Source organism: Notolepis coatsorum (genome assembly GCF_963971535.1).
Source record: "Notolepis coatsorum genome assembly, chromosome: 12".
NCBI classification, from domain to species: domain Eukaryota; kingdom Metazoa; phylum Chordata; class Actinopteri; order Aulopiformes; family Paralepididae; genus Notolepis; species Notolepis coatsorum.
Window position 1 is genome coordinate 76,744,353 of NC_140176.1, and position 21,619 is coordinate 76,765,971.

Consider the following 21,619-nt stretch of genomic DNA (forward strand, 5'->3'; position numbering starts at 1 on the left):
GGTCAAATCTGGCCTGCCTTCGAGAGGCTTTTTCTCTGCTTTAATCTTCTAGAAAAAAGGCTGTTTTACAAGATTCAAATGAGCACACCTTCTTCAAACATTCTCAGGTTTCAACGTATGACACATCATTTGAAAGCTTCATTCTGTACTTTCACAATCTGTAAAATTAAAATGGAGACATGGCATCAATGTAGGTCCTATGGTTGTGGGTAATCAGGTTCAATCAAGTTGAGTCGAGATGAGGCCATGTTAGCATTGTCCTCCTCGCCAGACTCTTTGCTAGTATCGTTAGTAGGCAGCCGACCTTTGAAAAAGCTTGAGATAAGTTACTTGGTATGTTTCTTCCGAAGTAGCACGTCCTTCTATCTTAGCCGATACACTGTTTTTGATCCATGTTTGTTGAGCTCTCTTCCGTCTTTCATGGTAAACTTTCCCACTGCCGCTATCCAATTCCCACGGTCATGTGGGTCCCCAGAAATACACCGCAAGTTGTGAACGGACTGTTTGGAACTGTTCTCGAGATATGTGAAGGACACACAGATTTGTTTCTTCTATATTTACATTGCATTGTATAGTACTATGTTCTCTTATTGTGCAAATAAAGCTTTCTCAACACTTTTGTCACAGCTTTGTCATGGCCGTACGGCCGGTTTGTGACAACACATTCCCAATAAATATTAATAAATTAAAAAGTATTTGTGCATGCTATTTTACAAATTATACTTTTTAAAAAGTGGTAGGGACAACATTGTCCATTTCAAAGATTAAATCACACCTCTGCATACACACCTGGTTTGGCCTCCTCTTTCTCAGACTGTTCCTCTTTCTTTTCTTCCTCCCTCTTTTCTTCCACCTTCTTATCATCCTCCTTTGTTTCAGGAGTCTTTTCTACCTGCAAAATACACAGCAGTTCACTGACAACATTTGAACATTTGGCCGTTTGGTAGTCTGAAGGTTCCCGGTTCAATTCTGGCTCCTCCCGACTTCACATCAAAGTGTCCTTGAGCGAGACACTTCACCCCTAACTGCGCCCAACGAGCGGGTGGTTGGCGCTTTGCGTGGCGGCTTTGGCCGTCATGGTGGGTGTGAATTTGAAGTTGTAAAGCGCTTCGAGTGATCGGCAGACCCCGAAAAAGGGCTAGATAAAAGCAGTCCAATAATATAGCTTGGGTTTTCATTGGGGTCTTGAAAAAAGGTGAAGAACCTGCATTTTAGTATTAATGTAACTTCTTCTTCCTTCAACTGAGCCAATCACCATGCGCTATCCACCATCTTTTGACCAGAATAATAACTGGAAGCACTTTCAAACTGAATGAAAGGAGTTCTAATGGTTCTCAAGGGTGGGGGGTCAAACATAGGCCAATGAAATAGGATGCAAGGAGCCTTAACCATGGGGGCGTGGTTAATCTAGACCAATGAATGTTGTAGTCTGTACTGAATGGACACACCAAATTTGAAGAAATGCCCTCAAGGCGTTCTTGAGATATCACATTCACAAGAGAATGGGATGAACGTGAGATCACAGTGACCTTGGCCATTGACCTTTGACCACCAAAATCAAATCAGTTCATCCTTGAGCCAAACTGAAAGTTTTTGCCAAAATAAAATAAATTCCCTCCAGTTGCTCCTGAGATATTGCGTTCATGAGAATGGAACGTACGTACGTACGTACATACTAGGGGTGTAACGGTACGTGTATTCATCCCGCGACTTCACGGTACGGACATAATGGTTTGGTACATCCAGCCACGCAACGAATACGTCTCATATGACACTAGGTGGCGACAGTGGCTCGGTAGGTAGAGCAGTCGTCTAGTAATCCGAAGGTTCCCAGTTTGATTCCTGCTCCTCCAGGGCAGCGTGTCGAAGTGTCCTTGAGCAAGACACTTAACCCCTAATTGCTCCTGATGAGCAGGTTGGCACCTTGCATGGTTGCCTCCACCATCGATGTGGGAATGTCTGAGTGAATGGGTCATATGTGAGGAACAAATTGTAAAGCGCTTTGGATAAAAGCGCTATATAAATGCAGCCATTTACCATTTATAGGCACGGATAACTTGTGCTTCCATTCAAACAGACGGCAACACAACACACGTGACGTCAAGTCTCGCTCGCGTGAGACTTCCTCTCTAGATACTCTTCAATACCTGGCCACGGTGCTCCTGGGTCCTAGTGCCCCCCCATGTTACACTGTCATGCACATGTATTTTAAATATGTTAATAAAATTGCATTTATCTTTAGTCCTAATTCTGTCACTGTTTGATGTCACAAAGAAGGGTGTATGCGAAAGCTGCCTACAACATTTGTAACATGTGATGAAAAAGTAAACAAATAATTAACTGTATTAGACACTTGTTAATGATGAATAGGCTTCACTTTAGATTGGCCCCCACGATAGCATCTGCAAATGATTTATAGATGTTTTATGAATGTCTTAACAAATCATTTGTTGAACATGAAAAATAAATGGAGATACTGTATAGTCGTTTTTTCATATCCATTTTTCAAAGCATCTACAAATGTGTTACTACACATTAAACAACATTATTTAATGATAAATCAAGTACAAACAATGTTGATAATGAGTTATAAATAATGTAGAACTAATCTGTAAATGTTATACAAATAGTTATAAATGATTTAATAATCATTTATGAATGTATATAAATGGTTTGTTCATGATTAGTTCATTATCTACAAATACCTTATAAATGTATTATAACAGGGTGTTATTATAAAGTGCTACCTCGTTTTCAAATAAACGCTAGAGAAACGGGCTGAAAAATCAATTATCTATGACCTGGTCAGCGCTAACGTCATATAGGGGACACGTTGTGAAATATGTGACATTTTTTTTCCCATTGAGTCCAATCCAATGGGAGCAATACCATCCGGGAGACGATAGGGGGCGGTATTTGCCCTTTTCGAGCTCATAGACAGTTCCAATGATAACGTGAGGCTGGATTGATGAAAAATGAATGGATATCGCTAATAAAAGCAATAACGATTAAATAACGAGATTTCTCGTCATTGGCACTCAACGCATGGCGGCCAACAACGAGATTTCTCGTCATTGGCACTCAAAGTATTAAGGGGATGCAGACCAGAGAAAGACTTTCATCTTGTTTACATCAGGGTCCCCCATTTTTAATTCATCATGTCCAATAGTCATCTGTTATTTTAATTTTTTTTATCCACTTTTTCTCCTCCTATTTTTCTTGTATTTTCCTCCCATCCCAATTTAGTCATTATGCCAATTCCCCCCTCCCCTCCCTGGTCGTTGCGCGCATTTGCCCCCTACTTGCCGGTCTAGGGAGCCCTGAAGTCTATCACATGCTTCCTCCGATACATAGGAGACAGCCAGCAGCCTCTTTTCACCTGGCAGCGAGGACTCTCATTGGGTGAGTGTAACGCATGGGAGGGCACACTACCTCAGCCAGATCCCTTCCTCGCTGTGCAGGCACCCTGACCGACCTGTAGGAGTCGCTGTTTACAACGACCCGATTACCACCCACCGGCTTCCCTCCCGCTGACACCGCCAATTGTGTCAGTATGACGACCGGCCAAGCCGGAGTCACCGCTGACAGCTGGATTCGATACCAATACCAGTGTCTCTACGGTAGTAAACAGACGCTTAGTCCGCTGCGCTACCCGGCCGCCAGTCATCTGTTCTTTGAAATGCATTCATAACGACCAAAGTAACCAATGTCACCTAAAAAGATTTACAAAAAAGATTTGAAACAGTTCCAAAAAGGATTTCCATGCAGTTCTCCTGGTTTCCCCTCCCCCAGCCTTGTCTCAATTAGATATGGCAGCAGAGTGACTGAGATTAATGCATCTGCAGTTGGCACTGGCAGTGATGGGAATAACGGCGCTATAAGTAATGGCGTTACTAACGGCATTAGTTTTTTCAGTAACGAGTAACGCTAGCGTTACTGCAAAAAAATGCGGCGCGTTACTATGAATGAACCTGTTTCTTTCATCAGACAGATCTCTGCGCCGAGAGGCAATAATATGTTCTTCCTTGTTTAGTGGGCAGTGCGCGAGCCAAGCATACATGCTGACGATTGGCTGAGGTTGAATAAAATGTCATGGTAAGCCAATCAGAGGTGGAGGTGGGCGGGTGTCTAAAGCATCCAGAGTCTGACACACAGCGCGACAAGACAAGCGATCACTGATCAGTCAGCATGAGACCGCGGTCCGTGTAGTGTACGTTTTGAGCCCAAAAACGAATCCAACGAACAACACAAGCGACTCAGTCAACATGAGACCGCGGGTCCATGAGCGTTTTGTGTTCACTCTTTGCAGCGCAGGGCACTGAGTGGCTCTACTGCAGTGCTGACAGCCTTATCAACAGTGCTGCACTTCCTGGTTTAATAGCACAGGCTTCAGGTGCTCAGAGATATATATATCTCTGTATGTCATGCATGTCTTAAATGTCATGATTAGATTAGTTTAGATGATTCGATTCGATTCTTATATCTGTATGTTGTGTATGTCATTGATTGATTGATTGAAAAGTTTAACAGATTGCAGAATGGGTACAGTACAGTACAGCTCAATACATACAATTGTTAAGGGGATGCAGACCAGAGAAAGACTTTCGTCATAAATGTCATGATGAATTGAAAATGGGGGACCCTGATGTAAACAAGACGAAAGTCTTTCTCTGGTCTGCATCCCCTTAACAATTGTGTGTATTGAGCCGTACTGTATTGTACCCATTCTGCAATCTGTTAATTAAAATGTTCAATCAATCAGTATATATTTGTTATATATTTTTGGTATAGTGCTTAACAAGCATAATTTAATGTTGCCCAGTTGTGGCCTGTTGAGGGGCAATACATATAAAAAGTTCCAAAACATCTATTCTGTTTGTATTTGTATGATCCACTATATAAACATAGTAATTATAATATCTACATACATGGCATTTGATTGGAGGCTAGTCTCACTTTGTCCCACAGCAACATTAAAATAGTTTAGATTTGTGTATGTTGTTTATGTAAAAAGAAATCTTGAAAGTAACGCAATAGTTACTTTCTGAAGTAACTAGTTACTTTTATAATTTGTAACTGAGTAAGTAATTTAGTTACTTTTTGGAAGAAGTAACTAGTAACTGTAACTAGTTACTTTTTTAAAGTAACTTGCCCAACACTGGCAGTTGGTCCAACTCTCCATCAGTGCCAAGAGGCTTTCACTGATCTGACTTGATTTAATTTGGCACTGAACAAAGACTCAATGTGAAATCACGCATGCTAAGCATTAAAAGGACGCAAAATCATTTGAATCTTTGCGGTTAAAGGTGCTATTTGTGAGTTAATGAGGACCATGTAGACTCAACCACATGCAACGTATGTGAGTCGGCATTTCAAATGATCACCTTTAAAGTTTCCTTACAAAAAAATACCATTGTATTACCGTGCCTGTACTGACAATACCATCCAGCACCATCATGCTGTACCGTGGTAAAACAGAAAATACCACCCAGTACCATTACAATTGATGATAATACTACTTTTTAAAGACTATAGGCTTTAAAAATCTTTCAAACACTAACAAGCACTTGACTGGGATGACAAATTGACTCTGCAAAACAACCTAAATTAAATAAGTGAGTCTTACGCATTTGAAAAACAGCGTTTCAGTCCAGGTCAGCTGACACCAAAGCTATTGGACCTACAAAAGGGTATTTAGAAAGAGACAGGGTCTTACCTCAGCCGGTGGGGTAGGGGCTGGCACTGGGGCCGGGGCCGGGGCTGCTGCAGGGGCTGGGGCAGCATCAGGACCGGGTGGCTCGGGGGCACCAATGAGCTTCGAAAACCTAGCGAACATGGCAGGGTGCTGTCCTGTCTACGAGTGACAAGCAGCCACGTTGTCCTCCTGTGCCCTCACCCGCTTAAGGCAGACGTTTGATCCCTTCTAGTTGCCCCATTCGCTGCCAATCACTTCCCTCATCCCATTAAGTCCCTGAGGGTACTCCCCCTTTCCTCTCAGATGAAAACAATTGACCAATCACCGCAGCTCTCACTGCTGCAGCCACCAATCACTGGACGGCAAGCTAGGAGTCCTCCTGTGACATAGTGCGAAGTACATTGAAAAAAAGAAAAAAAGAAAAACCTGTTGTACCCATAGATTGTAAAAAATATATACAAAATACATAGATGAATAAATAAAAAGACCCCCTTGCCTCTTGCATTTTTAGATAAAATAGATAAGCATAATATTGCCAAGCAAAAATCTTGGCAATACAAAATAAACATGAATTAAATTAATGAATTACCTTATTTGGGGTTGGGGGATACTATGTTTTCACAATATCAATATTGTTGTAGATAGATAGATAGATAGATAGATAGATAGATAGATAGATAGATAGATAGATAGATAGATAGATAGATAGATAGATAGATAGATAGATAGATAGATAGATAGATAGATAGATAGATAGATAGATAGATAGATAGATAGATAGATAGATAGATAGATAGATAGATAGATAGATAGATAGATAGATAGATAGATAGATAGATAGATAGATAGATAGATAGATAGATAGATAGATAGATACTTTATTGCCATGTCAACACATGGTTGATTGGGATTTGTCTCAGTGCAATGCTCATTACATCATAAAACATTGTAAAGCTCCATAAAAGCAACACATAAACATCAATCATGAAAAAACATTGAAACATTGAATGAAACATTGTTACCTTGGAATTATAATGTCCTATCTGCGTTCAGAGTGGTTTTGAGATGTGGAGCTTCAAAGTTTTCACATCCTAGTAACCCTTATGGCTAAGACAAATGAACCCACCTGGGGTGAAGATGTGTTGGTTATTTCTGTCCTCACGGTTGAATTTAGGGAGAACAGTTAATTAACTCTTACAACTTCCCTGTCTGGCTAAAGGGATTACTAAGCACCATATTACAGAGATCCCCGGCTCTGTCTCTCTCTGTCTCTCTGGATTTTATGCCATCCTGTTTGACAGACAGACAGACAGACGGACGGACGGACGGACGGACGGACGGACAGACGGACAGACAGACAGACAGACAGACAGACAGACAGACAGACAGACAGACAGACAGACAGACAGACAGACAGACAGACAGACAGACAGACAGACAGACAGACAGACAGACAGACAGACAGACAGACAGACAGACAGACAGACAGACAGACAGACAGACAGACAGACAGACAGACAGACAGACAGACAGACAGACAGACAGACAGACAGATAGATAGATAGATAGATAGATAGATAGATAGATAGATAGATAGATAGATAGATAGATAGATAGATAGATAGATAGATAGATAGATAGATAGATAGATAGATAACAGGTATCCTTAAATCAGGCATTGTTTATTGAGATTGTACTTAACCAACATAGATAGATACTGTAGATAGATAGATAGATACTGTAGATAAATAGATCGACACTATAGATAGATAGATAGATAGATAGATAGATAGATAGATAGATAGATAGATAGATAGATAGATAGATAGATAGATAGATAGATAGATAGATAGATAGATAGATAGATAGATAGATAGATAGATAGATAGATAGATAGATAGATAGATAGATAGATATCCTTAAATCAGGCATTGTTTATTGAGGTTGTACTTAACCACAGTCGAAGCAGACAAAATAAATAAATCTATTTTTACATGTAATTGGCTATATTATATACACTGATAGGCACTACTGTACATTGGCAAAACTGGAATGTAATTCTGTATACAATTATGTATACAGCTGGCAAAAGTACTCTTAAAACATTTTGATCAGCATTTTTGAAAATATTATGATAAAATAAAATATAAAATAAGAAGCTAATAGACAAATCCAAACAACATAAGCCAAACAAAACAAATGAGATATATTATGAACAGTGGTTGAAGTGCATAAGTAAACCGATATTCTGTATGGCAATACTGCACATATCAACAAAACGTTTCGGAAAAAAATTTGAGGGCAAATCATGTAAGAACCCGCTCTCAAACACACCAGCACAACATTAATGTGCACCGCAAATATACAAACACATGATTGAGAGGTTGAAAATAAACTATACTCTACATTCACTCGTGCATTCATAAAAAATATATATATATATAAACAAAATGAAAATATGCATCAATGATATCCTCAATGTTAAGATGAAGTCTGGAAAAGAGAGAAAGAGAAACAAGGATAACAATGGGTTAAAAAGTAGCCGGGACCACAAGACGATGGCCTTAGTGTAACGACATGTACAGTAGTTACGTACTATACATTGTGTGAGTGGGGATCTGGAGAGTTGCTGTACCTTGAGTTTGATAAGAGCGCGTAGTAGTTTGGGAGTGGGCGGCTTGGGTCCGAACAGCGCAAACCCTGATCTCTTCTTCTCCTCCACCGCCTTAGCTCCCGCTGGACCCTTGGCCTTCATTAGATTCCTACACACACACACACACACACACACACACACACACACACACACACACACACACACACACACACACACACACACACACACACACACACACACACACACACACACACACACACACACACACACACACACACACACACACATTTAGAATATTTTATTTATGTCCACATAAAAACAAGGTTTAAAGGACACAAATATTAACAGTGCGCTTGTACATTGTGGGATTATTCGGATACAATCGTGCCACAGTGGCAATCAAAGTTACACACACACACACACACACACACACACACACACACACACACACACACACACACACACACACACACACACACACACACACACACACACACACACACACACACACACACACACACACACACACACACACACACACACACACACGGTTCAGTTCAACAGGGTCGATCAAATAGTATTGGTTACAGACTGAATTGTTGTTGCTCCTGTCAACGATCCTGTTAACCAGTGGTTCCCAAAGTCGGGGTCGCGACCCAAAGGTGGGCCGCGAGCAGCTACGGGTGGGCCGCGAGATGATTAAAAAAAAAAAAAAAAAAAAAAAAAAATTTATTTTTTATTTTTTTATTATTCTTTTTTTGTCAGGCCACTGAACTTAGAAGCAGACCAGGACAGTGTTTCTAGTTGTATTCTAAAATTATATTCTATTGTATTCTAAAATGTGACTATATGGTTTTATATTAACTTAATAAATAAACAAAAACGAAAAATCTACTTATTTCAACGAACATTTCAAACTAAATAACAGATTATGCACATAAAACGCTGAAAACAACCGAAGCAACAATAGTATTTTAATGAGGCTATTATTATTATCATTATTATTTTGCAACAAGTTAGCCCTCTCATAAATAGCACATATAAATGAATAACTAACTTGAACTAACTTAATAGGATTGAAGTGATATTTGGCTTAAAAAATCGGTCGCATGGAAAAAAAAAAAAAAAAAAAAGCCCGACGATGTGCATTGGGCCGCGGCTCTCTGATGCCTTATTTTCTGGGCCCTGGCCTGAAAAGTTTGGGAACCCCTGCTGTTAACAACGCCCTTCTCTCTCTCTTTATCAAAGCATTTTGGCAAGTGTCCAAATTTATGGCGTTGTCCTTGACCGCTGACTCGCTAGACGTGATAATGGAGCAAAGAATGTGTAGGAAGCTCAAGAGTGTTGTGCAAAACGAGGATCACAATGTACAATGTCTTCAACAAGCTGAAGAGCTCTTTTAGCAACAGGCTAGTTATGGCCAGGTGCTCTTCAGGGAGATTCAGGTCCTTTGTACCTGCTGTGGTGAAGTTCTTTAATGGACATTGTCGTTGACTGTCACTGTTGATGATGATCTGATGTTGATGACTAGGATAGTGGATGTACTGATGATTGTGGTAATGTTGGTGTTCAATATGTTGATGTTATCTACAACCAGTAACATATTCTAGTACAGTCAGATTGTTGTTACATTATTTATGGTGGTGCTGTGCTGTGCCCTTTATTCTGTACTGCCTCGAGATGTAGTACAGTATATGCTTCTTTTTCTATTGTCCAGTCTGTCCTACATGTATGGTGGCACTTCCCCTTGCGGGACTAATAAAGTATTTTGTATCGTATCGTAGTAACACTCTGTCTCTCACTTTCCCTTCCTGGCCAGCACCTTCTGGGCCGCTGGGTAGTGGACCAGGATGTCAAACAGGTCCTTCTTCTCCAGGACAAAGAGGTTGGCAAAACCGTGAGCCTTGACGTTAGCCGTCCTTCTGTTCCCTCCGTCTTTGGACGACTGCAGCAGACTGAGAGAGAAGAGGGAGGTGATGACGCATCTTGTATTAATTTGGTTTGAGAGTCATTGAGTGTGTTATTAATGTCATTATGATGTCACATATTCCAGGAAGTACAGTATACAGCTCAGTGAAATAATGAACATTTAAAGAAATATATCTTATAATAAAAATCTCTTTCCAAGAACTGTTAACACATTGAGGGGGTTTGTGCCCATCTCATACCCCTCTATGTCACCGTTAAAAGCCTATGGAGATGTTTACCTTCTTTGCAGGGCTATAACTTTTTAAATTGTATTGCTATATCTGCATTACTATGGCCCATTCAACATCGATTATCTATCGTTCAGGATGTGGGAACGTTATACTTTTTCATTCATACATTGTTGCAGTGGCGGCCGCTGTGAACTACATTTGGGTGGGCGCGAGTTCATTCATACTACACTAGTACACGTATGATCGTCAATCCAATAATGAACACATATATATCTTGTCATTTTAAACAAGTTACCATTCATTCAGCCATTATGCATCACGCGCTGCGAAATTAACACGCTGTGTTGAGAGAGAGAGAGAGAGAGAGAGAGAGAGAGAGAGAGAGAGAGAGAGAGAGAGAGAGAGAGAGAGAGATAATTAACTCACTTTGTTTAATTGAAACGTGGTGCAGCCGGAGGGCTTGATAAAGTGTATGTCCACTGACTGTCCCACAGTCCCAGACTGTTGTCGATGTATATCCACTGCCCACTGTCCAGACTGCATCACAACACAACAGCGTCGAACAGCCTGCAAACTACCTGGCGTTCTATCGCCATGCTCTAAGACAAACTCTAACCTTAACCAACTTTGAAAGAGTGCCTAAGCTTAACCGTCGAAAGAACTTGCCGTCAGCCCATCACTGACCTGTCCAGACTGCATCCGACCAACAGCTGCAAAGTGCAAACTACCTGGCGTTCTATCACCCTGCTCTAAGCCAAACCGAGAAATGCGGCTACGGAAAAGTACTGGTGTTGCCGCGTCGGCCAATCACAGAGCGTCTCCGAGAAATGCGGCTACGGAAAATACTGGCGCTGCTTGCTTAGATGATAATAGATCGCTTTAAAACGTCCATCATAATACATCATATTTCAACGCATAGCGCGTTACGCACTGATTGGCTGCGACGGATACAGCGATGAAACCAGTGCACGCCCACTGTAAGCGCTATTGCGTCTAGCCCGAGAGAAATGCGGCTACGGCTAGCCCGAGAGAAATGCGGCTACGGAACGTATTCTCTATCAGACAGTCACTTCCTGTTAACTGAAAACAATTATTTATATTTGATATATTAACGTTATATTGTGCATTGGAAACACAAACATACTTAAAATGAGTAAATATTATTCATTTTAAACATGTTTATTTAATTTATAGGGCTCTAAAAAGAAAAAAAGAAAGAAAAAATCTTCTTCTTCTCTCTTTTAACCAGGGAGGGCAGCGCTCTAGCGCCCCTATTGACCAGCTGCCACTGCATTGTTGTGTTAATACCTTCGAGAATATAAGTATGTTTTTAATCTTTTCTGCTGTAATTCCAAAAACGCTAGTTATAGGCCCAAACACTATGATAGATTATCGATTGGCGTTTCTTTCCCATACACACTATATTAAAAAATTCAAATGTATATGATCGGTATACATTATGCTTCATCATGCATGGAGGAAAGGGGGGGGGGGTCGTTTATAATTCCTTGATCATCAGTAACGGCTTTATGTAGTATGGGTGATATATTGATCAGATGGTCTGCAGTGAAATGAATAAACAATCAGGCTGAAAATAACGTTACTGTTCTCTTACCGTGGGCCGATGAGACTGGCGGTGAAAGATCCCAATTATTCGACGTCGATCGCCTAGGTCCATTTCCGGTTTGTATTGTGCAATAAACGCAGAAATCATATCGATTATTAAGTTTAGAAAGCGATCCATATGTACTATAGTGTCTATCAGGAGTCCCGTAGCGAGATGTGACTGCCGGAGGAATTTCCTCAATGCACCGATGACACTTCCGGTTTTTGCGAGAGTGTAACTCGCCCGACCATCCACCAGGCGGTGGTATTGAGCCGTTGCAGTCCAATCTAGGGTCCCGCTAGGGCATCGGGGGTTGGGTGGATGAATTATGAATGCCATGGTGAAAAAATGAAATATTGATCTAAAAAACGCTGTACAGCGATGTTGGCGGTCAACGCATGGCGGGCAATAACGCTGAAATTGATTTTGGCGACCAATGTGTTAATCACTCACTAAGATCATGGCATTTTTATTTTATTTGTAATTTTCATTATTTTACACAGCTGTATTTAATACTATTATGCGCATTTATTAATGTGAATAATAAATGTTTACTAAATATCTTTTGGGGGAGTGTTGCTTTAAATAACTGAACTAAGATCAATTTATTTTCTCCCATTCCCCAATTTAGTCGTTATGCCAATTCCCTTCCTGGTCATTGCGCTGCTCTACTGGGAGGGTGTGTAGACTACCACATGCCTCCTCTGATACATGTGGAGTCACCAGCCGCTTCTTTTCACCTGACAGAGAGGAATTTCACAGAGAGAGTGTAACGTGTGCAAAGGTTCACACCATCTCCCCCAGAGCCCCTCCCTGCTGAACAGGAACCAGAAGGAGTCGCAGGGACGACTAACCAAACCGGAGGTACCATTGCCGGGAATTGAACCCGCGTCTCTGTGGTGGTAGGCGAGTGCTTAGACCTCTACACTACCCAGCCGCACCCACAGGTGTCACTTAAACCACGTAGTATCACTATGACATGATAAAGCATTCTCTTGGCTTTTCATGACATGAACAAGCTGTTATACCTGATCTCTCCGAACACACAGCCGGCCTTCAGAGTGACGAATACGATGCTGTTATCGGGTCCTCCCACCACCTGCACCGCTCCGCTTTTGATGATGTACATCTCTTTACCGATGTCACCCTACAGGAGGGGCAAATGAGCAGAGGAAAAGGCAATGTTACGAATATGCAACCAATCTTGTCACAATGCACGTTTTTCATGTCGGTCAACAACGATAATAGATGATAATAGATACTTTTGGGTCCAGTGGACCAGAACACCACATATGTAATATACAGTAATGTGTAGACGGGGTGCACAGTGCACAGAAAATGAACCATGGCCAATGAGTCAGGTTAAAAAGAATTATTCATTTCTCTTTTAATAAACAGGTCCCACAGACCCAAACACCACACAAGGGTTAAAGATGCATTGCCATCAGCCATCGAGGGAGTGCTTTCTTTGACAGCAATTAAAGCCGGTCCACTGCCGGTTAACACATTCAGCGCCAATCACGAGTATACTTGTTATTGGCCGACGAGTGTTGAGCGCCAATAACGAGTAAACTCGTTTTTAGATCCTTTGATATTTTTCCTCTGATCCCCGTTCTAAATCATCATCCAGATCATTCTAGTCGTCTCTGGCTCATTTGTATACATTGGAATTGCAATGCCGATCGAATATCACCAGGTGGCAGTATCGTCTGTGTCTGAACTGGAATTGCATTGGCGTGGATACACGTCTTCCTTTTTTTTGTTTTTGTAAAGGCTCCTCCTCCTGCTTGAACAGAGATTCACATTGAGATTCCGTTGCCTAAGCTTAAGAGCTAGGTGGTGTAGTGGGCAAGGCACTCGCCACCAGTGTGGAGACGCTAGGATTCGCGTGTTCGAATCCAGCTCTCCACATTGTTTTCAGTTTAGCTGGTCGTCCGCAGTAATACACATTACGTATTACGGGGAGGGAAACTGAAGGGTGGGGATCGGGCGTTGTGAACAAGCGACTCCTACAAGTCGGTTGGTGCGCCTGCGCAGTAGAATCAGGAAGTGTCGGGGGCAGCGTGAGCCTCCCACGCGTTACTCCTCGACACTGAGAGATCGAGCTGCGCAGGTGAAAAGATGCGACTGCTGTTACCTCAAGTACCGGAGGGGACTTGTGCTATGTATGACTTAGTCCACATTGCAGCCGGCTTGTGGGAGGCAAGAAACAGCGTTCGTGACAGGGGAGGGTTGAATTGGATGATACGAAATTGGGATGGGAGAAAATATAGAAAAAATGGGAGAAAAAGTGGATAAAAAAAAAAGAGCTTGAAATGTGTATCCCTCTCATTTTCCAACATATTGTAACAAAGAGGAAATTATACCTATCAAAGACACTCTGACACATTGTGACAACCAACCCCATCATGGGGATGGTTGTCACACACTATAGGGTTGGTTGTCACTACTGTATGTGTTTTAATGGGACAAATCTTAAAAAGAAGGCAAGAAGGAAGAACTAAATTTGAAGTTGAATTGCATTGACAAGTTGACAAATACATAACTGAATGCATCTTAACATGAACATAAACAGGAAAGACATCTTTAGGCCATCCTATATAACAAAATAAGAACAAAATAAATAGGCCTAACAATAATAGCCAACACAACTAGGCCACCACACTCATTCACTATCTGAGTTATAATGATGGCAAATGTAGGGTCTGGGCACTCCAACTAAGCAGAGCTTGTGTGCCCACTGGTTGCACATCCAGACCGCGTGAACACTTGAGGCAACCAACATGCCCTTCCGCGTTGCTCTGATTTGCTCTGATTGGCTGAGCGCGCGCATGCGCATGAGCCGCGACGCGCTCCTCAGAGGCAGGAATACTAAGCTCCCCCTTAAGCTCCAGGAGAGAGGAGAGAGGCTGAAAACCCGCAGTTCTTGCCCGACTGCGTTCGGGACCTCCGTGTTTTGGGGGTATTCATCAGAAAAATCGGATCCGGGATTCGGCTCCCAGCAGTCGGGCCAGAACTGTGGGTTTTCAGCCTCTCTCCTCTCTCCTGGAGCTTAAGGGGGAGCCACGCTCGGCCAATCAGAGAAATGCGGAAGGCGCTCGGCCAATCAGAGAAACGTGGAAGCGCATGTTGGTTGCCGAAAGTGTTCACGCATCCAGACCTTCTCCCATACTTCCCCTGAACGGCATTTGGAGAATGTTTCCATATAAACCAAACAAAAACAATCATCTTCATCTGATGAAGACTCCTCCTGTACACTGTCTGGGATGTACTAGGCTTGGCAGGTGGTCTAGGCTGGGATGTACTAGGCTTGGCAGGTGGTCTAGGCTGGGATGTACAGTACTAGGCTTGGCAGATGGTCTAGGCTGGGATGTACTAGGCTTGGTAGGTGGTCTAGGCTGGGATGCACTAGGCTTGGTAGGTGGGCTGGGGTGCATTGGGCTCTGCTCGGTCTGTCCTCCATCGCTCAGCTCATCCATCACCTCCAAGTTGGTGAAGAAACGGTCCATGTTGTGCTCATTAAAAGCACTGTCACATGTGACAACCAACCCCAAAGAAAATTTGACAACCAACCCCAACTGGAATGTCTTGCTAGTATCAACAACCATCTAAAAATGTGTTAGTTAGCAAACAACAATCTAAACTATAGCTTTCCCTTCACACTTAAGGGTAACAATTATTTCATTATAAACCAATTGTGTAAAAGCCTAGAAGAAAAAGACTGAGGAGCTGAATATTTACAATTCCACATGAAAAACACAAAAAGTCCTCTCACCTAAAGTTCAGCTGTCTTACTCCAAAGAAGACTATGTAGGTGAGCTCTGATACCAATTCTGGACATTTCCATACCAAAATATGGAAGAAAGCGTCTTTTGAAAATATAATGAATGTGACAACCTACCCGTGTGACAACCATCCCCGTTCTCCCCTACACTGGTAATCGCGATGGCGATGCGATCACTTGGAATTATTCTTTTTGGAATACCTTCTGGCTAAGGTAAGGTATATTCTATGTCTATTTTACCGAACCTGAAACGTGTTTTTCTAATGATCACAGTTCTGTGTTTTACCGGACGTAAAACGATAGGTTATGTATATAACCTAGTTATATGAGTACTGGCTAAGCGTCCCGCTCTTATGCCATACCGAGATATACCTCATCTCCTAGTACCTACTGTACTACATAACGAAAACTAAGCACCCTTGCACTTGACCAGGCCCCGCCCCAGTGACTTACGTATAAGACACCAGGCGTGGTCACCACTCGCCCTTCCTCTGGAAAAGTTTTCCATCAGGGAAAAACCCCCCCAAGGGACCTCAGGGCACGCTAAGAGCGGGACGCTTAGCCAGTACTCATATAACTAGGTTATATACATAACCTATCGTTATATACTCGTACTGGCATCGGGTCCCGCTCTTATGCCATACCGAGATATGGGTAGAGCGGACGCGAGGCCCGACAAATGTACCCCCTGAGGACCCGTAAGCCCACATCAGGGGGGAGGGGAGTCCCGTCACCCCTCCTTCCTAGTGAAGAGGGGGCGGCAGTCAACTCCACCCAAGTGCGAAAAAGAGGGAACTAGAAACCTCCAAACGCACAGCACAGGCGGGACCACGTGTGACACAACACCTTGTGGTCCACACCCACACACCCCTGCTAACCCACCGAAAGGCGGGAAGCAGGGGAGGTTCCAGACCTCAGAACCGCCTGGGAGACAGAACCCCCAGTCATATCCACGAGGTAAAACCTTACGAAGGGACCCGGGGAGGACCATGAGGCCGCAGCACAGATGTCCTCCACCGAGGCCCCTCCTAACAGGGCGGCAGAGGCCGCCACTCCACGAGTGGAGTGCGCCCTGACACCCCCAGGGGGGGCCAGCCCAGCCAACGTGTAGCAAAGGGCAATGCCCTCGCACAACCAATGGGACAGACGCTGTTTCGACAGTGCCTTACCAGTGCGAGAGCCACCGTAACAGACAAAAAGCTGATTGGTAGCCCTGAGGTCCTGAGTACGGCTGAGGTAAATTCCCAAAGCCCGGACCGGACATGACAGGTGAAGGCGCGCCTCCAACTCACTAGCGTGAGGAGGCGGACGAAACGCCCGAACCACAATATCCCTGGAGCGAAAAGATATTCTTTGGCACGAAGACTGGATTAGGCCACAGAGTGGCACCGACGAATAGACAGGCACTCAGGCCGCACCGAGAGAGCACAGAGCTCACCCACGCGCTTAGCGGAGGTGATGGCCAGCAGGAACGCAGTCTTGAAAGACAGCTGTTCCAAAGTCGCCTGCTCAAGAGGCTCAAACGGGGCCTCGGACAACCGACGAGGACCAATTGAAGATCCCAACTCGGAGACGCTGAGCGCCAAGCAGGAAACGCTTCACAAGAGGGTGGCTGAACAACGTAACGCCCTCAAACCCCTCATGACAAGAGGATATAGCCGCAGCATATACCCTCACCGTCGAAGCCGACAGCCTATCAAGGATAGACTGAAGGAAGGTAAGGACAGCGTCCAGGGGGCAGGACACCAGGTCCCGGCCCCCCCACCTTACATCACTCTTGGAAAATAAGCTACCTACCCGCGTAAACCGCGATAGTGGAGGGAGCATGCGCGTTCCGGATGGTGTCAACCACAGAAGGGTCCATCCTCACCAGACTCACCCTCTCACCAGCCAAACCATCAGAGGCTGGCCCAGCACAGGGGGCTGCCACAGCGACCCGTGCGCTTGAGAGAGGGCCCACGACAACCAAGGAACAGGCCACGGCGGGGCTACTAAGAGCTCCTGTGCTCCCACCGTACCCGCTCCAACAACTGACCTATCAGGTGTGAGGGGGGGAAGGCGTACAGAAGCCCGGGTGGCCATGGACACATCGAGAAGGCATCCACCCCCAAGGGAGGATCGTCCCCCCGACTGACCGAGAACCACAAGGGGCACTGGTGAGACTGTCTGCTCGCAAACAGATCCACCGAAGCGGTCCCAGATCTGCCTGACTATGTCTGGACGTAGTTCCCACTAGTCTTGACGAGGACCGCCCCGCGACATCACATCTGTGCCCACATTCTCCTTGCCAGGGATGTGGAGCGCCCTCAGACTGCGCAGATTGTGAGACGCCCACAGCCAGAGGCTGACCGCCGCCCGGTGTAGACGGATGGAGCGTACTCCACCCTGTCTGTTGATATACGCCGCTGCTGTCATACTGTCCGTCCTGATCAAAACATGCTCGCCTACCACCAAGTGGGCGAGCCGCCTGAGGACCAGGAGGACCGCCTTCAATTCCAACACATTGATGTGAAGGGCAGACCGGGCAGCATGGATCGTCCAGCTGCCCCCTACTGCGTTGGTCCGACACGTCCCCCCCATCCCGTGAGGGAGGCGTCGGTGAAGACCGTGACGTGTGAACGCCTGCTGCCCATGGGGACCCCGCTGGTGAGGGTACCAGTTCTCCTCCAGTGGGCGAGATCCCCCCGTATCGACAAGGGAACCTTCAACCCTTTCCACTTGCCCCTCACCGGGTCTATTTTCATACTGGAAAACCACCTCTGTATCCTCCTCATGAAGAGGAGGCCCAGAGGGACCACAAAGTGAGCGGATGCCATCATTCTGAGCAGGCGCATCACCTGCAGCGCCGTGACCGTCCCTCCAGGACACTGTCCGTTGCTCCGAGAGGGTTGCCCTCATGGGCCTTGAACTTAGAACCAAGCCCAAGTACTCCATCTGTTGACTGGGAAGAGGCGTACTCTTCTTCCAGTTCACAGAAAAACCCAGCTTGGTGAGGAATTCCACCACCAGCCTGGTATGAGACCTGGCGACCTCCTCCGACCGGCTGAGGAGCAGAATGTCGTCGAGATAGAAAATAATTCGTATTCCCCGACGACGTAGAGGCTCCAGCGCGGTCTCTACGCACTTGGTGAATGTGCGGGGGGCCAGAGAGTAGCCGAACGGCAACCTCTGGTATTCGTACGCTACGCCCTGAAAAAGGAACTGTAGGTATTTCCTGTGAGGAGGGAAAATCGGGATGTGAAAATACGCATCCTTCAGGTCTATGGAGGAGAACCAGTCCCCCACCCTGACAGCGTTTAACAGGTGTTTGACGGTCAACATTCTGAACCGTCTCGCCACAATCAGACGATTGAATGCGGACAGATCCAGTATAGGCCTGACACCTCCGGTTTTTTTTGGGCACCAGAAAATAACGGGAGTAGACGCCTGACATTGCGTTCTCTCGCGGGACCACGACTACGGCCTGCTTCGCCAACAGAGATTGGATCTCGTCGGCCAGAGCTGTCACTGCTGCCGACCCTGACAACAGGGTCTGCACCAAACCTGAAAACGGAGGGTGGGGTTGTGCGAACTGCAAGACAAGCCCCCGCCTCAACGTTTCCTCCATCCACCTCGACATACGGCACTGTTTCAGCCATATGTGACAATAATCCCAGAGCGCACCTGCCGCCAACTGGCGCTGGGCTGCAAGGAACTGTAGATAGGCGGCCCGGTCCCTCCCGCTGTGCGTAGCCAACTCTGAACACGCCAACCATGCGGGCAGGGCGTTCCGTGGAGTCGGGACATCGGTCCCTGATACAACCCACGAGGCAATCGCACCCAAGGGGGGACCCCGACAGAAAGGGCCGGTTTGATACGGGAGAAGCTGAAATCAAACCAGGTGACAAAAGCTCCCCCACTGAACACCCCTCCAGAACATGCTGAGGAGTTGTTCTGCAGCCGGACATGCAAGGCGTGAGGACCCCATGGATTCCTACACACCGTAGCCCTGCAGTGATATTACTACCAACTAAATCACGCGCGCCTGCCAGACCACTGCCGATCTTGCGGGAGTGGGAGGCATCAACGTGATACCCGGCCTGGCGAAGGCGAGGTCGGGAAAACCCGCGCTGAGCATTCTTTCGAAGAGGCCTTGAGTCCCCCTGCTGACCACTATCGAAGGTGGCAGACGTACCACCAGGCTCGCCAATCGCAGACGCACAACGCGTGGCGAGGGAGCCACGTGACAGCACAACATTCTCACGGACAGACCCAGGCTCAGCCATCAACTGGGTGTCAGCCCCTGTCCCCATGAGAAGCGAAACGTGGGGCCGCATGCGCTTCAACAAAGGCTTGCGGCCTGCAGCCAAAGGAAACAAATCAGAGCCCCTTTTCCGCTGGTGTTGGGGAAGGGAGTGATCGGAGAGCGGGCTGCTCGGGGCAGGACAGCGACGGTTTCTCAGGCCGTGCTCATCCAACATGGCCGATCCCTCGGCCGTCAAGGCTGTCAGCCTTGTGGACACCTGTTGACTCAACGCCCAGGGTACCTCTGGCGGGGGAAACATGGCCGCCTGTCGAGGGCCTCGCCATAGTCGCTGACGAGGCCGTGCTCTCACCTCCGGCTGCATAGCGTGAGGCGGTGTGGGGCCCAGGCCAAATACCGACCGTGCTCCCGCAGAACGACAAAAAAGTCCTTCCGCAGAAAGAGGAGCCTTAGGAGAAGAAACTTTTCTTCCTCCCCAAGGGAAGAACGCTCCAACCAGAGATGCCTATTAACAAGTGTTGATAGCATCCTGATCCTATATTATCCTAAGATATTTTCAGCGTCGGCTGGCCCTGTAGCCCCACTACCTGACGCTAATGTGGACAGAAAAACAATCAGCTGAGCCACGACACTGGCCGCAGCTAAATTCCATCCTGTGGCAGTATAACTCAGTCCATACTGCCACCTGCCGGGCCGACCTGCTCTCAAGCGTCGGCTTCCGGGTGGGACACCGTTCAACCCCGCCGGAGCACAGGATCGATGCTACCTGGCTCTCTAGCCACGGCACACCTGCCCTGCGCCCTGTTGTCAACCCATTTACCCGTAAAAAGGGTAAATAAGTCTCAGCAAAACCCCCCACATTAGCTACCGACTGACCTTCATCAATGAACCGGTTAAGAGGAGGGAAAAGCGGCGACATCCCACAGCGGGGAACATTAGAACAGCATTATAGCATTAGTATTAGCAGCGCGCTCCAGGATAGCCTGGAAAACGTCCAACTCAGAGGGACGTTCACCCAGACATCCTACCCCTTGCGCCGATACACAACTCGGTTGTCTAACAGAACAACAAGCAGCATTACTAACACCAGCGTTAATGCCTGATGGCACAGAGCCTACCTGTGTGCGAGCTAGCTCGATAGCTAAACATTGCACGTTGTCCCTCGAACCGCTGCCAAGAGACGAGGAAACACCAGGACAGACCCGACGTGCCGTTGGAACATGCCGAGAAGATTCCAGGGGCTGGCGAATCTTCGGCGAATACACAACATTGCGCAATTTCTCTTTACACTTCATACTCGCTAACACTAGTTACACAGGGCACAAAGCAACCGCCATGATGGAAAAAGAGGAAGGGCGAGTGGTGACCACGCCTGGTGTCTTATACGTAAGTCACTGGGGCGGGGCCTGGTCAAGTGCAAGGGTGCTTAGTTTCGTTATGTAGTACAGTAGGTACTAGGAGATGAGGTATATCTCGGTATGGCATAAGAGCGGGACGCGATGCTAGTATGAGTATATA

At 45.7% G+C, this 21,619-nt stretch overlaps 1 protein-coding gene across 1 annotated transcript in view; it reads right to left on the bottom strand.

Annotated features, from left to right (window-relative positions):
- Positions 1 to 769: 769 nt before the first annotated feature.
- LOC311237924 (cyclic nucleotide-gated channel beta-3-like) overlaps positions 770 to 21,619 on the bottom strand; it is a gene marked incomplete at both ends in the record, with an annotated part of 100,224 nt that continues 79,374 nt past the window's right edge. The window contains 5 exons of the mRNA XM_084325899.1: positions 770 to 892; positions 5,717 to 5,854; positions 8,331 to 8,457; positions 10,112 to 10,264; positions 13,103 to 13,221. Coding sequence (XP_084182025.1) covers positions 770 to 892; positions 5,717 to 5,854; positions 8,331 to 8,457; positions 10,112 to 10,264; positions 13,103 to 13,221 — 660 coding nt within the window. The remainder of the gene's footprint in view (positions 893 to 5,716; positions 5,855 to 8,330; positions 8,458 to 10,111; positions 10,265 to 13,102; positions 13,222 to 21,619) is intronic.